Source organism: Pinus tabuliformis, chromosome 9, assembly GCF_031772625.1.
Source record: "Pinus tabuliformis cultivar Carrire ecotype Pingquan chromosome 9, CPIR1, whole genome shotgun sequence".
NCBI lineage: Eukaryota > Viridiplantae > Streptophyta > Pinopsida > Pinales > Pinaceae > Pinus > Pinus tabuliformis.
The window spans coordinates 871,203,750-871,222,470 of record NC_142307.1 but is presented as its reverse complement, the minus strand read 5'-3'; the positions used below and the strand labels follow the sequence as shown (position 1 = coordinate 871,222,470).

At 35.8% G+C, this 18,721-nt stretch overlaps 1 protein-coding gene across 1 annotated transcript in view; it reads right to left on the bottom strand.

Annotated features, from left to right (window-relative positions):
* Positions 1-775: 775 nt before the first annotated feature.
* LOC149151551 (putative envelope ADP,ATP carrier protein, chloroplastic) overlaps positions 776-18,721 on the bottom strand; it is a 277,530-nt gene continuing 259,584 nt past the window's right edge. Inside the window, exons 9-10 of the mRNA XM_089439996.1 lie at positions 1,584-1,662; positions 776-1,491 (exon numbers count right to left, since the gene is read on the bottom strand). Coding sequence (XP_089296122.1) covers positions 1,383-1,491; positions 1,584-1,662 — 188 coding nt within the window. The 3' untranslated portion in view covers positions 776-1,382. The remainder of the gene's footprint in view (positions 1,492-1,583; positions 1,663-18,721) is intronic.

The window sequence follows — 18,721 nt, the reverse complement described above, 5'->3', positions numbered from 1 at the left end:
GGTAGGAATCTAAAAGAAAATAAAAAGAATCTATGGGAAAAAGAAAATGTAACTCTTGAACAAGAGGAGGATTGCACACATGGTGAATCTTGTCCATCTGGGGAGCTAAAATGGAAGTAAATACTGTGGTCCTTATCGATAGTAATTAATAGTGGTAGGATAGGAAGAGCCTGTCCGTTATAAGGGATTATCTGACAGTGACTTTTAGGTTATTTTATCTGAACAATGAAAAGAAAAAATTAGATAAAGCTCAAGCACTACAACACACCTAAGTCCTTATTCACTTGGCTAAACATATAATGGCACAAATTTGCATTTTTAAACTGATTTGGTTTCAAAGTTTATGGATACAATTAGGCGCAATGTCACTAGTATGGATCATTGTGACTCATCTGGGTAAAGCTTGTTATACTTGTGATAAATGTTTGTTATTATCCATTTGCCTCCAAACAAAAATCGAATGATACCTAATCGTGTATAATCAGATCTCTAATAATAAATAGCTTTCAAAAGCATGCCTACTTTTATGCTAAGCCTAGGAAGAGAAGATATGCTGTTGCATGACAAGCAATCTAGAGAACACAAAGTAGTTTCTCTCTGAACTACCTGTGACTCGGTAGGCCCCCTTCTCCATATAGTAACAAACATTTTGGCAGCATCTCTGATCTGACACTATATCCATGAAATGGAGAATATGCAACCAAACAATGCCATTAACACACCCCATCACTTCTCATTCTTCTTCACAGATAGAAATGCTACTGTGAAAAGGGTGTAATAAACTTAGTCACTTCTGCCATTCAATCTGGAATTCAACTTAGTGATTGCATTCATTAGTCACCGACTCACAATAGTGGTGACAAAACTAACAAAGCCAAATATGGTTTGCATGAGTTTAAAATGTTGTGCCATCCAAGTTATCACTGAAATCACATCTTTTCAGAAACTACATTGAAAACAATGTCAGCTATTGATGTACATTGCATCTTCCTGTAACAATGCAATTGTTAGAAGGGCACGTTTGTTGGCTTGTTGGCATATAGAAACCATGATGGAAAAATACTATGTTATCCAACTGAAGGGTAATTCACTAGGAAGCACCCTAACATACGTTTTCTAGAATAAAATGTAAAATTGATAACTGCTCTACAGGTGTAACAGCTGTAGCACTGGACAAGCAAAAAAATCCCTTCCAAAGGCATCTGCCCTGGTATCAGCCATATTTTAATTTGATGAGAATTGTAATTGGATGGTTCTTTTACAAGTAAATTTAATTATTGAAGCATAAATAAATAAATAAATGTGTTACAAGGATGATAAACTACAATTCACTCTTTGACATAACCTTCTTCCTGGTCAATTATAATCCAAAATTTGATAAATTATTGTGCGCCTGTAAAATGTTCACGATTTTCCTTCATAATTTTCTGAAGTTCATTTTGGCTTGCTTGGATGAGAGCCTTTGATGCATCAAATGTGGTCAGACGAATACTGCAAAAATCAATTTATCAGTCACTGGTAATTGCAGGATAAATGATCCCTCAAATTTACATCAGTTACTGATCATCGAAAAGCTACTGTACCTGCTGTTTGGTAGATTTTTCAGAGCATTGGGTACAAAACCCCTGTATAACCCAATAACACCATCACGAGCAATTATACCTATGGAACATGAGCAACTAAGTAAATAAGCATAAGGGATAAAGCATCTGGAATGCAAATAGATTCCTACACATCTAGACATAATTTAAGATCAAAACAAAAAGAAATGACAAACAAAATGCTCTTAAAGAGATTAAGCAAATAAATGCATTCACCGTCAAAAGTGATTTAAGCCAAAGAACAAAGTTGACAAGCAATATAAAGTATTTATTGATAAATGAATAAGAGTGATAAAACTGCAATCAACATGCAAAGCATATTAGTAGTATATGCTATTGAAAAGGGACAGATTTTCAAGACTATTTAGTATTTGCCTAGGTTAACATTTTTAATTAATTATTTATTTAGGTACACGAAGTCTCCTCTCTTATAATGATCTGTCCTCAAAGAAGAGATAGAGAAGCATTAATGTGTGAAGGGATTCATTTGCAGGATGCATCTTCTTTAGGAAAGTTCATCCATTAATCCATCTTAATTAGGCCATTTACTCCATTTGATCAGAATTCATCGGGCATCTTTCTCCATTTAAATAGGTGTTTGACAATTCATTTCATCATAACTTCATTATACTGGACTCCTTTAGGTTTGTAAATCATATTCCTTTTATCAAGCACGCCAATTTCATCTCGTACAGACAGCATGCTCCTATTATCTTCATGAAACTGTACTTAATCGTGTACTTCTAGTTCAGCTTAAAAAATACAGCATCAGTTTTTCATAGTATTTTTTGATTGGCAATTTTTTTATGAACTTCCATGGCATAATATTCCCTATTCCTGTGGACGCTTTTCATTAATAGCTTCTGTTATGCTTGATGACACTAGCTGAATTGGACGGTAATTTAATTGCATTCACTTGTAGCTTTTTCTTTCCCAATAGAAACTGATAAATTGTCACCTCAGAATCATCATAAAAATCACTAAGGCATCTTATCACTTTGCACCAAGGATTAAAGATTAACTACATCTACTCCTCACGGTATTAGTTTATAGATTTATACACGGATGTGTGGAGAGTATAGAGACCAGTTGTGGGTCCAATGTTCGAGCATTATGAGTGTAAAAGATACAAGAGATGGCACCTTCGACAGTATGCATTACTTGGAAATCTGTTGGTATAGATGAACAAATTTAGCATTAGTGATATCAAATAAGTTGCATGGACACAGAAACGGGTATAGATACGGATATGGTAACTGATACAGATACAACCAATTTTTAGAAATGTTTGGATAAGATATGGCAAATCTAAAAATACATATAGTTCATGTATATATGTTATAAACATAACAAAATTATATATATATATATAAATATATATCAGAAAACATCCCTGTATGAGATGTTTTCTGCCACATATATGTGTGTGTGTCAGTTTGAGTTTATCTTGGCTAGTTGGGAGAAATATTTGTTTATTTTCTCCGGTTCAATTCCCATAAGTGGCATGATGAACTTTGTTGTAATGGCTTTAAGCCTTGTTGTTGAGTAGTCCCTTGAGGACTGAAACATGTATATTTTTCATATGAAATATAAAGATTGAGAGAGGATGATTTCCCTTGAAAAAACAGAATATATATATATATATATATATATATGCAGAAACGTCTAGTACAAGGCCATACCAGGCTTATTTCCATACAGAAATGCATGGGGTACAGCCTTGAAATGCATTTCCTTTTGTACAACAATATCCCACATGTGGGAAACACATTTCATATGGTCAAAAAGGCATTTCCAAGTCATAATAGAATCAATACTGCTTGATGATATAATCACTAGAGAAACAGCAATTTTTCAAATTTTGAATATGTCATGATATTTTGGAAACATCATGATCTTTTCGAAAAATATAGCAATAAATTGGAACATATTGGCTGAGCCAGCAGATTTTTGCATTTTTTTGCTCAATTTGAAGAGGAAAAGTGCAGGATTGAGAACAAAAGAATTATTCATTGTTACATTTACTCATACAAGTGCTAGGAGAGAGTTGCTTTAGATGTTTAAAAATTTGAATATTTCTATATTTTTTAAGTTTGCCAATATTTTAGTTGATGTTTCCAATAAGTTCTTTTCCAGACCCTTTGGTGATATATTCACCAACACAATGATTTACAACATCGGTTTCCAACACTCAATCTGCCTATTTTGACTTGGTTTAACTCAATTTCACTTGGTATTTTATGAGTTTGACCAAAAATGTTGACAATTAATGGTAATTAATTTCTTTTCAAGATGTTTGAGAGTTGTACATATTACCCCTCCAGCAGTGGCATTACATAAACCTTTTCACTACATCATTCACCACCATTGTACGCGGAAGGTCACAAGTAAAAACCATGTGAGGCCCTCTATTAGGTCTCCTAGACTTGTGTCTTGTCAATTTGAGTCTATATCTATTGTGTTTGGTGACTTGGTTGGACCATGTCCTGTCCCTTGAAAGCTTCACTTAGGAAATCTCGTCTCTAGTCAAAGTGGAGGACCGTGGGAGGCCTCTCGTGAGGATTCATGGACTCGTGGTTTTATGGGAGCTTACATTTTGTAGGGGTGATCACTGATGTATGGGCTAGTGTTGCAAGAACCATCCCCCCGAGCTCGAGGCGGATTCGTGTCCCGGATGGATCCGCCACCAATCCTCCGACAGAGCTGCAGTTTCGAAAATTGGAATCGCGGTTTCGGCAAAATTTTGCGGTTCCTGAGCTTTTGAAACCGTGATGGTTCTGACACAATTTTGTAGGCCCAAACTATAGTTCCATCATAGTTCCAAAAATCGTTTGCACGGTTCCGTGGGGATTTTTTTTGTTTTTTTTGGGAACTTTTGAACTGTTATGTGAGGAACTATGCTTCCCGTATACTCCCAAGGTGCCCCTTGATGCTCCTTAGATGCTTCTTCGATGCTCCCTAATGGTAATGTTAAATTATTAAAGTATCCTTTTACATAAATTTTTAACATTACCATGAAATGACTCAGGATGTTTGAGAGTGGTTCCAACCTCATCAAACTTCATATGGAGAAAATAGAATTTCATATCCTATTCAAAATTCAATAGACTTAACAGTTTTCAGGATCAATGGGATTGTGGCATTTCATTAGATTATATCATGTATGAGGGTATGTGATTGGCATTTAATCAAGAGCACCAAGCCCTATATGTACCCCAGTGTTGGTGGTGTTGATTGTTGAACTCCTTTGTCATGGCCTTAGCAAAAATGTACCCTTCACTCAAGTCAAAATATGTTAAGCCTTCTATACCATATTATAAGCTATGTCACAAGGTTCGTCAAACTTTAACCTTGAGGTTAGAATTTTGGTGAACCTTAAAAAAAATTTGAGGTTCGGCAAACCTCATCAAACCTCATAGCCATTGACCAAGTTCATAGATCAAAACGCGTAACTTCATGTCACAACTCAAACTTGTAATTTATCCTTGCAGTTTCCATGTCCGTGATAGCATTTTTGGTGTTTACCAATGCTGATTTCTTACTATTTTATCCTCTAATTCATTTTAAATTAATATATGTGTATATATATAGACGAACCTAATGAAGAACCTCATACGAACCTCATCAAAAAATTTGAACTCAAACTGAACCTAATCATTGTTGAACCTGAACTCGAACCCGAACCATGTGACATTGATTATAAGGCTTGGATTAGGTCGTTTGATCAAAATTGGGCAATGTTAATTAATGTCCCTAGAGAATAGAAGTAGAGGCAAAGGCTAGACAAGAGGAGAGTAATCTAGACTCTAGACAGTTGGTGCTGGAATAATTAATTATTGATGTACAATGGATGCCATATCTATCTTGATTTATGTACAAAGATGCATGTTTTCATATCTTTTACAACTAATTTGGTAGTTTGGATTTTATTTTTAATATAAATGCAATATATATAGACATTTCTAAGACGCTTCACTTCTAACAATTTTTGGAAAATGATGCTTCTGATGCTTCACTTCCACAAAACGTCCTCGCTTCAAGCAACACTAGTATGGGCCTATATATATATATATATATATATATAGAGAGAGAGAGAGAGAGAGAGATGCTTCCGAGACACTTCGCTTCTAACAATTTTTGGAAAATGATGCTTTTGACGCTTCACTTCCACAAAACGTCCCCGCTTCAAGCAACACTGGTATGGGCCAATCCAACCCCTGTCAAGGTGCACCTTTGTTGTTCCACATGGTTAGTGTTTATAGAGTCTGTAGGTGACCTTGGCTTTGGTGCAGTATCACTAATGACAACGCTCATAGCATAGTAGTTTATGTGACAACTTCCACGTTTCCCGAGGTAATTCTCACTTCCCAATACAAAATGGTCCAGGTGGTCAAAAAGTCACCCTAGGCTCAAATGGTATAGCAGGACTAGAGGATCCCATGTCACCTAAAATATTTTTTATTAAAGCATCTGGTGAAAAGTTATGGCTTGGTCAAACTTAGTCAATAGTACAAGGAATAATCTAGGTGGATTTTCAGGCAAAGTGTTGGGTAGTTTCTAGCATGCATTATGTCAGAAGTGATCAATATGGCAAGATGAAGAAAACCTAGGTATCAAAATTCTAAGATCATGCAAGGCGTTGGAGATTAGGCACGAGTGCAAGATGATGTGGTAGTCAAGTGATGATGTGGCAACGCCCTAGAGGTTGAGGGAAAATAGGGACACCCATTACAAATCAAGGCCAAAGAAACAAAACCCATGCTCTGAATTTGCTAGGAGGGTAGGGCATTGAAGATCTATCCTTTGGGGCCCAGGTCAAATTACTCAAGGGAGGTCAAAGTAAAATTAAGTCAAAACTAGTTTTTGGGTTAAAGCTAGACATTGGAAGGGGGTCTACTAGCAATTATAACCTCCTTGGACCAAAAAAGTTAAATGATGGACCAAAAGTCTAGCGGTTGGAGACAAATAACCTCCAAAAGACCAAGTCAACCTCACCAAGCTAATTTGCACCCCTCTATGTGGAGAAATCGAGTTGATGTGGACCAAGAAGGCTAGATGTTGGGAGGATCTTGGCGCTATTTGTCTTTTTAACCATCGATGACCCTTTTTAGAAGGAATTCATGATCTCATTCAAGATTTTTGGACCAATTCGACATCCATTGGGGATTTATTAAATTTATTTTGTAATATTTCATGAAACTTAAAATTGCTAAGTCTCGTATTATGGAAGACTAGCAATATTTTTAATGAGTGTCAACTAGCCGATAGGGATTTCTCTATAAAAGGCTAGGCGCTCCTCCATTATAATTGTTGCTTTTCACTTGAGACAAGTGCTATCTAATAAAAAGAACTCATCTATTTTGAAAATTTGTGTACTCTTGTATAATTGTGGAGTGGCTTTTGTTAATGCTCTTTTTCTTGTTGTTGTCATTAAGTAATACTTTTATCCAATTTCATTTTGCTAACATTTAAATCTATCCTAAGGCTAATGTTCTCTGCCATTGAGGAGCTAATATGCTAAGTGGAAGCAAACAACTAGGGTTCTCCACTTGTTTGTTTTGGTTTTGCAGGTAACCAATTCGAGGGTTTTAAATTACTTCAAATGGGGGATTTATTATCTCAAGGGTTTTGTATTTTGTCGCATATAGTGGGAAAAGGTTGGAGATGTCACAAAAAGAGGGTCACTCCTAAGGAAAATCAAGTTGCAAGTAGAATGAAACTAAAGTGGGGGAGAAATGAAAGGACCAAGCCCACTCCCTAAACAAGAACTAGGCAGAGCGACTTAGAGAGGCATCTAAATCACACTCCGGCAAACAGTGAGACTCCAAGGCACAAGTAAAAAATCCAACAACCAAAAATATAAAATTTTCCAAATTTATTTTATTTTTCTGCAGTTAGGATTTTACTGGCTGGTTTTTACTGTCATATCAATTTACAGCAGGCTATTTGTTGGGGGAAGATTAACTAAATTGCTAGATCTAATCCACTTAGATACAAGTTACTATTTCTTGCGTTTTACACATGTATCTAGCCTTATGGTTGCAGATTACCAAGTGAAGAGGGTTTTCTAGTTGCTGCTCCCACGTTTTCAGCCACCAAAAACGAGTTCTATAGACCTATAGACAAGTATTTTACACTAGAACTTGTGATTTTTCAGCTCTATATTAGTTTATATTTATAAGCAAACAATTTTTATTAAAATTGAATTACTTTTATTTTCCAGCTGTTTGAATCGCAAAATAATTTTCTCAATAAACATAACCTACAAATCTGAAAATCAATTTTTAGCTAGCTGGAAATTGTTTTTTCAGTCCAAATTAAGTGGAGGGGAGGCCCCAAAGCCTCTGCAATCACCCTCTGTCCATTCCACTCTCAAGGATAACTCCATAGAGGCGTTTCTCACATAGTGGATTGGTTGTTTATACATCTTTTATAGGTTGTCATGCAAGATAGAAAGCTATTTTCACTTATAACTTCTTAACAAGCTTCATAACTCATAAATAGTCATATATTTGGTTAGGCGAAGTTTAGTAGACCAAAATCCATAGGTCGTATGCTATATCTTTGAAGTGTTTTGGCTACTAATATTTGTTGTCAGAAATTTGCTCTAATTTTAGCATTGTTTTTAATGTAGGACAACAAACAAATCAAGAACACCTCCACTCAATTGACTCCATATAAGGCAGTAGACATAAACTGGAGCTGCTGGGGGGATATTTAGGGACTCCTCCCTTGGTTGCTTAGGAGGTGTTAGGCCTAAATAGTGGGGACTTGGGCCGAGGTGACAATGTGTCCCTACGCTATGTGTGTCCATCTAGCGAGGTTGTCAGGACCTTAGCGGTCTGTTGTTGCACAAAATGTTTAGGAACTGCGACAACGACTCAGATCGGGGGTTGTCACCCTGATCCCCAATCTCTCTGTTTAAGCTGTCTCCCAGCAACAGACTAAGGGGGCTAGACCCTACCAGAATGGACGGAAGAAGGACTAGTTGGGAACCAACCAATCCGAGAGACATAGATTAAGCAAGATTTTTAGAGAAATAGATTAGATTTAGACGATTGATACCAGTGCCTTATGGAATCAACTATCTTGCTGAGTAAATTTAGGACAAGTACTAGATGGATAACTATTGCTTGGATGAATAACTAACCTATATGACATGCAGTTCCTAAAACAAAAGTGAGCCTAAACTTGATAGCAAATGGCAGAGAGAAGTCAAGGTGAAGCACATGAGGGTTTGATTAATGATCCCTCTCCTTGAAATCTAATGTACCTGGTGCCTCCGACGCTGCAGAAGCTGTGGCTTTGATGACTGCAAGGTAACCGTTTTAGACACTTAAAAGACTAGATTTATCAAGAGAAGAAACAAAGGTGTTCCTATCTTTCTTTCAACCAAGCTTATGCTTGGAGGTTGATTATTAAATACAAGATTAATTTCGAATGTAGAATTCAAGGAAGATTTTAGTGAAGTGAGATGTATAGACTCAAAGGACTTAGATTATGATTTATTCTGAGTTAAACACTAAGTACTCAAGTGAAAATTTAATGAAAAGTCCCAATTATGCAGATGCTCAAAATACTCAATTTCAAGAATCAAAAGATATACAATTTTCCATTAGTCCATGATAGAGCATTCAATAAAAATGCTAGTCACAATTAAATGAAAATTCTCGAAACTAATTATCTATGTTGCCAGGAAACGTGGGTTTGGGGATGGGTACGGGTACAGGTACGTCAGTTTTTGAAACAGGGGGTGTGGGTTCGTCGGGGGTATATTATAATTTATATATATAATATATAAATATTTTATTTTATAAATTATAATATATATGAATTTGTATATTTTTCAACTTTTAAACATGAAACCTAAAATATTTATGATTTAAACTTTAAATATTTAAACATGCACATCATTCAACATTCAACATTCACAATGAAATTTCAAAATTTCTAGTTTGATATCAAGTGAAAATTGGAGTTTACATATTAATAAGAATCATGATATATGTCCATTGTCATACTACATTCAAAATTTGCCTTAAGGCATCTCCAAACAAGAACTAGGAAATTTTAAAATATTAAAATAAAAATAGCTAATAGTGAACAATGGCTTCCTCAAGCCATGTCATCAACATCAATCAGATCTTTAGTTAGCATGCTCTCCAGGTAAGAATCACTTTCATGTTGAGACTCCTGCTCATCCATAACAGCTGGAAGTAGCTCAATAAGGCCATCTGGTTGTATCTCCTCGTCCACACACATAGCATCATCTATGTATTGGTCCCATCTCTTGAAAGGACCCTCCTTGTACCCAGGGTCTTTTTGAGATATGAGACAAAGTGTGCTATGAATGTACACTAAGTTCTCTGCCTTCTTTGAGCCCAACCTATTTCTCTTTATTGAATGGATAAAGGCATACATACTCCAATTCCTCTCGCAAGATGAAGAACTAACTACTTGGAATATTAGGGGAAGCCCATTAAATTAGCTAAAAAATTAAAAATAAAAACTAAAATGAACCTCAAAGAACCCGATTTTGGGGGTTCCAAGTACCCATCATCAAGGTTCTCCGTACCCATCAAGACAAAAGAACCCAATTATTTTTAATGGAGAACTCAATTCTTCATAGAAGAACCTGGTTCTTATGGGTTCTTCTCAGAAGCACCGGTAACTGAATCCGGTACTTGGGGACGAGAACCCAGGACGGGTTCGAGAACCCCACCCCCGAGTTCGCAAACCTATGCAACATAGCTAATTATTCAAGAAATATCCAATAACTCAAGTAAATAGATCCAAACTTAGATTTAATTTCCCCTTTAGACAGTGAGTGATCTCAATAGATATCAAGTATTAAAACCAAAGATCAATAATCACAAAACTTAGTTGAAGCATGCAAATAATGAAAACCTAATCACTCAAATTTCAATGATTTAGTATTACGGGATAATAGTGAAATTTATATGCTAATTAATGCCAATTTAGTGAACAAACACCTCTTCAAATAATTCTAAACATTATTAATTTTTCTAATGTCTCAAATCCAAAAAAATATCTTTTCTCCTACAGTCAAACTTAGAAAAATTCAAAAAAAAATTATATTGCCTTGACTATATAAAAATTTTAAGTTTTTCCCCACAATATTTTTTAAAGATTAAAGGCCCCAAAAGCCTTATCACAAAAAACTCGAAAATAAAAAAAAAAAATAAAAAAATAAAAAAAAAAAAAAAAACAACTTATTCTTAAAATTTGTGTCACACTTTTATTAAATTTAAAGAGATAATATTTATAAAGAAAAAAAAAAATATTTTTACCAATATGATAAACGATTTTTAATGTGGAGAAATAAAAGTTTAATTTTTTAAAGGGCCAAAGGCCACGTTTAAAAATTATATTGAAATGTAATGCGTTAGGTCGATTTAAGCCGGCGTAAGGAAAAGATAGCACTGTTGTCGAGGGAAGGAGATGAGGGTTTCGAAGTGCGAGGACCGAGCAGCTAGCAGCGATGAGATGAGGAACGCGGAGGAAGTAGCAGCGGGCAACAAGGAAACGCGGAAGAGCAGGGAAATGAAGGTGAGGGACGCAGATGTAGGAATGACAGGGCTGCAAACCGGAAGAGAACCATGGGAGAAGGAGAGGTTAGCCACAGGCAAGGAAAAACGCAAGGAAAATGAGGGAGGTTGTTGGGCAGCGAAAAGAGCAAGAGGAGATTGAGAGGGCTTATGCCCCAAAAAAAACTATATGAGAATCACAACCTCTGCAAATTTCGAAAATTTTTGTCCAAAATTTTATTTCAATGAACCCCATAAAGAATTAAGAAACCCTGGATCTGGAATTTTTCATGCAAAAAAAATGTTTTCCGAGACAAGATCTTGCCCTCCGGGGCCTACATCTGTCTCAGATCTTGAAAAATATTTCTAAAAAATCCTTGGATTTACACCTGCATAAATAGAAAATAAAAACCCAAGACCTAATACATATACAAAAATTCGAAATTTAAACCCAAATCCCAAGTTAGAAAATAAAATTTAAAATTTCTAAAAATTTATACAATTAAATTTACAGATCTATCAGATCTGAGAAGTATGAGTCCAATTCTGCTCCTAGATCTGTAGATTTCAAGCTCTTGCTAGCTAGATCTAACTATTTAGCACAATTTATTAAAGATAAATATTTTTTTTTAATTTAGGTACTAGCTCAGAAAATCCCTGCAAGAAGAAATTCATTAGATAATTTTAAGATTTTAATCAGGAAGGCTCTCCAGATTTTATATCTCAAGAGTCGGCTGGTCCAACCAAAGACTTCCCCAAATGCTCAATTTTTTAATACGAATGATTTCTGCACACTTAAAATTTAAGTTGTTAAATCAATAAAGATATAAAATAATGATTAAATTTTCAAAGATTAGAGACACTTGCTAATCAAATTAAATTATAATGCTACTTTAAACCCAATAACCTAAGAAAAATACCTATGCAATAAATTATTCTACAAAAGCTATTAACCAGCAACTTATCAAATAAGATCAGCAGAATATTAAGAACAATATTACCATAAAACACTGGAGAGGAACACTGTTATCAAATAAAACCCCAAAGACTTTGTGTTGTATTATTCTAGACAAAAAAAATAAAAAAATACAAGAGAGTTTCATGAGCTAGTACACAACTCAATGATCGGATAGTTTGATTCGACAAATGACCTCTAATTTCTAGATTAATTCTCCAACAGCTAGTTCGCTTGATCTCCGTTAAAGTAATCTTGACAGTTGAAAAAGATTTAATTATATTTTATTCTCCTCCATCGAAATTATTTTATTTCTGAAGAAATTCGAATTTTTCATTTAATTGAATTTTAATCAACTCAAAATTAATTATTTTGAGTTGATTTCCTAAAAAATTGACTTTGACTTAACTACCAAGGCCCAAGGGTCCAAAATCTCTAGACATTTTCAATATTCCCTTGGCCGGAGACCTCCAAAAATTAATTCTTCTAGAACTCACGAACTTTTTTAATTTGGAGAATTAATTTTTCTTATGACTTAAAATTAATTAAATTTCTGTCTTAGGATTTTAATTTAATTTTGCCAAAAAATTTAATTAATTGACTCGTGAGGAAATTAATAATTTTTCCAACCCTAAAATATTTTAGCCATGTGTCTAAATATGATGGACCATGCACTAAAATATATTTTACATCAAGATATTACAATTTAATACACGAAGGGGGAACACCCGTTCATTATAGACCCTCGTTGATTTTTACCCAATTCTGCGACTCAAATTTGATCTAGTAGACCAAGTAATTTGTAATAAGGTGCAAAGGTAGAGTTACATTTGAGCTATTGATTTAGAGTAGCATTGGACGTGCTCTAGCCATGAAAATTGGTGGAGAGGCTAAAGCACATGAGATCTCCAAGACCCAGAAATGGTTTGGACAGATTCTAACCGGTTTGGGAGATATTAAAATAATTAATATTTTTAATGGAGTTCCTAAGTCTAAACTTAGAAAAAACAAAATATTAATGGGTATTAATATAAAATTGGGTTAGAACGTTCCAACAGTCATGGATCAAGCCAAATCTAATCTTAGTCGTTGATTAGACATTTAATCTCGACCGCTGAAGGACCAACAGGAAAAGTATCAGAAGAGGCTTGAGGGTCAGTTGGAGGATACACTGAGGGAGACTAGTCAGTTCAATTTCTGGAGCGGGGTTAGCTGAGAAATTAGAACTAGTGGTCTGGAGAGCAGCAGAAGGCAACAAGTACGGAACAGAGAGTCAGGAGCAGCACCAGAAGACCATCGCAGAGATTGGAGAGGCAGACGCATAGGCAGCAGCGGACTGCACAGTCACTGGAGGGCCTGTGTGGGTGACGCAGAGAGGCCCAATGATGATGCAGAGTGTCTGGGAGCTACGCAGAGGTCACCCAGGCTGACACTAAGATTGAGAGAAGTGCTGGAGAATTTTTCTCTCTGTTGGGTAAGCCGGTTTGGCACCCTATTGTACGAAAGAATTGTTGAATAATAAAATCCTCCCTCGCTGCACTAGTTTTCCCACATTGGGTTTTTCTGGGGACTGTTGTCCAAAATAATTGTCGATGTGTTGATTCTTGTGCATGTGTTTGTTCTGAATAATGGTGTGATATCTGCAGCAGAATTTATTTTAAAGTTTACTGAAGGAATTTCATAAATTATTGGAAATAAGTAGGCAAAGTAAATCAGATGTTGCAGTGATAGAATTTTCACACGAGCCATAAACAAATTCAAAGGGACTTTTACCAGTAGCTTTTTTCTTTGTAATTCTATATACCCATAATGCATACTTGATTTTGCTATCCCAAGACCGCTTATTATGTCCTACTATCTTCTTGATAATGGTTATAAGATTGTTATTACTTGATTCAGCAAGGCCATTAGCCCAAGGATAGTAATTAGATGAATGAGATAAGACAATGCCATACTTGAAACAAAATGATGAAAATTCTGAAGAACTAAAAGCCTTGGCATTATCAGTGGTGATTTTCACTAGGACACCAAACCTAGTAATGATGTGATTTCCAATCAATTCCATAATAACCTTTTCAGTGGCATTCTTAGCAGGAATGGCTTCTACCCATTTAGTTAAATAATCAGTAGCAGTCAAAATCCATGAGTAGCCATTGCTAGAATTTTCATGGAACTTTCCATGAAGTCCAGACCACAATGCTAAAAAGGTGCCTCAACAACCATAGGTCGTAAGGGCAAGGCAGCAAGCTTTTGTTTCCCAGTGGACAGTTGACAGGCTTGGCAACTTCTAACAAACTTATGCACATCGGAAAAAATTGAAGGCCAATAATAACCGACTATCAGAATTGTGTGGGTAGTAGTTCTAGTAGCATAATGATCACCACAAAATCAGGAGTGAAACTCAGAAATCAACTTCTTGGACTCAATTTCATCAACACACCTAAGTATAATCTTTAGGATTTCTCGATTCGAGGCCATCCTTCATAAGGCAATACTTAGTTTCTTTTAATCTAAGAGCCCTTCTTTTATGAGCAACTAAATGATTAGGACATGTAAGATTTAACAAATAATGAATGATGTCCTTGTACCAATCATGCTCTCCTAACCTTTGCAGCTCAGGTGAAGATGAATCGTTAAGACAAATCAAACCAAGAGATTTTTCATTACCTTCAATCAACATTTCAACCAATCCTTGACCTTTGACCAACTTGGTGGGTCTAATCTCCAAGTCATACTCTTGGATCTTAGTAACCCACCTAGCACGAGTCCCTAAGCAATCAGTCTAAGTTAATATATCTTTAACAGTCGAATGTGGGACAAAAGAAATGATTTTAGAATAACCCACATAAGTCCTGAAATGCTTAAGAGACTTGACCAAGGCATATGCTTGCTTTTCCATGGTAGTATAATTTAATTCAGAATTTTGAAGAGCTCTACTCATGAAAGCAATAGGTTGTTCATGACCTTTCTTATTCTTTTGTAACAAGACACCAATAATTCTAGCTTCAGAAGAAAAAGAAAAAGCAATGAAATCTTTAAAATAATTAGGGCTAGCCAGAACAGGAGCTTTTGCAATAGCACCTTTGATTTCTTGAAAACCCTTTTTACTGTCTTCTTTCCACAAAAAATTTGCATCTTTCTTAAGAAGACTTTGAATAGGTTTGGCTATCTCTGTGTAATTTGGAATAAATCTCCTAAGAAAGTTGGTCTTTCCAAGGAAAGATTGAAGGGATTTGAGATTATGAGGAAGAGGAATCTTTTGGATTGCCTCAACCCTTTTAGGATCTATCTTGATCCCATCTTTTGAGATGATGTGACCAAGTAACTTCCCTTCAGTTACTCCAAATACAGATTTAGCAAGATTCAAGGAGATTCCAAACTCTACATCTGTCAAAAACTTGCCTAAGATGACCTATATGACTGATACCATCCTTAGAAAAAACCATAAGATCATCCTGATATATCTCAATGATTTTACCAATTAAACCCTTAAAGGCATAATCCATGGCCCTCTGAAAGGTAGCTCCAGCGTTAGTTAATCCAAAAGGCATTCTAATATATTCAAATGTACCCCATGGTGTGGTGAAAGTAGTTTTGTGCCGATCTTCTTTCTTAACCCATACTTGATTATATCCAGAAAAACCATCTAGCAATGACATCATTCCTGAACCCGTTACTCTTTGCAACATAGTCTCCATGTTTGGCAAAGGGTAATTATCCTTTTTACATGCTAGATTAAGGTTTCTAAAATCGACACAAAGTCTGATTGTACCATTCTTTTTTCTAACAATCACTAGGTTGGAACACCATGTTGAATGCCTAGTTTGAGCAATAATACCTGCTACAAGCATCTTTGAAATCTCCTTTTGAACTAATGGGGCCAACTTAGGATTTATCTGCCTAAGCTTTTGACGAAAGGGTTTAGCATTTTCATCTTTTAAAGGGATAGTGTGTTCCATGAAATCTTCCATATAACCTTTTAACTCACCATAAGAAAATGCTAAAACATCTCTATATTCACGAAGCAAATTAATCAACCTTTTTCTTTCTTCATCACTAGTACCTTTACCAATCTTCACGACTTTAGGATCATTAGAGGTACCAATATTTACTTCAATGAACTCCCCCAGATCCATCTTAATTTCATTCTTTTTCTTTGTAGCATCATGACGATCGAAATGTTTCTCCAAAGCTACAATGTTCCTAGGATTAGGATTAGTTATATCTTCATGATTTTCAAATCCATCCTCTTTATAACTAGCCTCAAAATTTTCAAATTCATCCAACTTATTAAGAAAATGAATCACCTGTCTTTCATCATCAAAAACCTGCCAATGCTCCATATTGTCAGGTACAAAAGGTCTAAAAATAATCTCCATTTTAATCTTATCCTTCAACAATTCATCAGATAACTGCAAAGTAGATGCTGCTACAACAAGCTCATCAGCCAAATTATTCTTTTCTCTAGGGATAGCTTCTAGATCAAGAGCATCAAAACATTCCATAGTATCCCATACAACATTTTGCTAGTTCCTTAATCTTTGGTTTTTACATGTAAATGTTGATTTTGGGTAGCATCGAATGTGCTCTAGCTCCAAAATTTTGTGGAGGGGCTAGAATACATGAGATCTCTAGAACCCAAAAATCGTTTGGAGAAACTCCACCCAGATGAGGAGTTATTAAAATAAATAATATTTTTAATTGGTTCCTAAGTCTAAACTTAGGAAAATAAAAATATTAATGTGTATTAATAAGAATATGGGTGAGAAGGTTTTAAGTGACGAGGATCAAGCTTGTTTTAATCTTAGTCATTGATTAGAGATTAGATTGCGATCGTTGATTCAGCAACAGGAAAATTATAAGAGGAGGCTTGGGGGTCAGGTCGAGACACACCGTATTGATCAAAGAGTTCGATTTTTCTAGGGCGAGATTTGCTAAGAAAATCGAGCTAGTGATCTAAGTTGCAGTGAGGGGCAGTTCAACAGAGGGACTTCAGTCCAAGGCCGAAGAATACATAGCAGAGAGGCAAAGCAGCACCAGGAGAGACAATGCGGCTCCATAGAGGCTAACGCAGGTGACGCAGAAGCTATAGGGGCTGGCACAGGCACTTAGAGGGAGCGTTGGGGTTTGTCTGTGGGGCACAGAAAGAGTAGTTTAGCATATCAACTTTCTGAGCAATGGAGGCTCACTGAGAGGGTGACGTAGCTCCTAGAGGAGGTGACACAGTTCCAGCGCAAAGCTTGGAGTAGCCATCGTTGCCCAACACTGGGGACAACATTTGTCATCTATGGGGTTTGATCATCCAGTTGCTGGATTGGTTGAAATATCTGTCTCCATATAGAGGTACTTCTGCCAAGGTTATTCTCTGTTGGGTGAGCCGCATTTGGCACCCTAGTTGTATTCAAGAATTTGCTTAATAATACAAACCCTCTATATGCTGCATCGGTTTTTCCGAATTGGATTTTTCCAAGGACGATTGTCCAAAAATAACGGTGTCCCTTGTGTGATTGTCTCAGTTTATTTCTGTTCATGATCCGTATGTATGTGTAGGCTGCAATAGTGTTTCTCATCGACGTTTATGTAATTAAATAACTTGTTAAATGCAAAGAATAAGTAGGAGATGATTAACTGGTGATTGCAATAGGGGTTTCTGATGTGTAGATTCAGAAATTTTCACAGTAAACTTATTCTTAATTTGCATGATAACCAAATCAAAATCTCCCTTGATACGAAGCAACTTAACCTTTAAATCTTTTGCCAATTCGAGACCCAACAATAGAGCTTCATACACAGCCACATTGTAACAGGTTGCTCCAAAATCTAATCTATAGGCAAATTTGAAAATATGACCAAGGGGAGACTTTAATACAATTCCAACACCTTTACCATGCCTAGAAGATGCACCATCAAAATACATATACCATACCTTATTCTTTAAATCACCCATCTTCTCATCAACCTTGACCTCTGGGGGAATTATAGAGTTAGACAAAATGGCATAATTCCCAAGGTTAGGTTGTTCCTTTATTATTTCATTATGGGGACTCTTAGGATCTTCAACATGGAATCTTCTCTTAGGCTCTTTGTTAAGTCTAACAAATCCATCACCTCTAGGAGAAGGAATTGTAGCATATGACCAATTCATTTGAATACTTCCACCTAGATCAGAGGCCCATTTCCTAGACAACAACATGCCCCAAGCATCAAGAACATTAACTACAACTATGTCCATTACAATCATTATGTCAGGGTAAATTGATAAATGAACTTGTAAATCCTTAATCAACCCATGAACCTCAATCTTCTTAGAATCCATGGCACATATGTTGTAGTAAGGTCTAGAAATTCTTAAGTTAAGCTACTCCATGACCCTCTTGGTCATAACACAAGCCGAGGCACCAGAATCCAACATGTAGTTATACAATCTATAACCATTGACCAACAAAGTAATAAAGAATGGTTGATGATCTTTGTTATCTGAATCCATACTTTGCAAATATATGGGGGCATCTTGATAGACAGTCTTAGGAACCTTTGTTGAGAAACATTCACACGAGGAGCTTCAATGGATTTTAATAACTTAGCCTTTTGGGAAGGAATCTTCAATATCTCGGTGA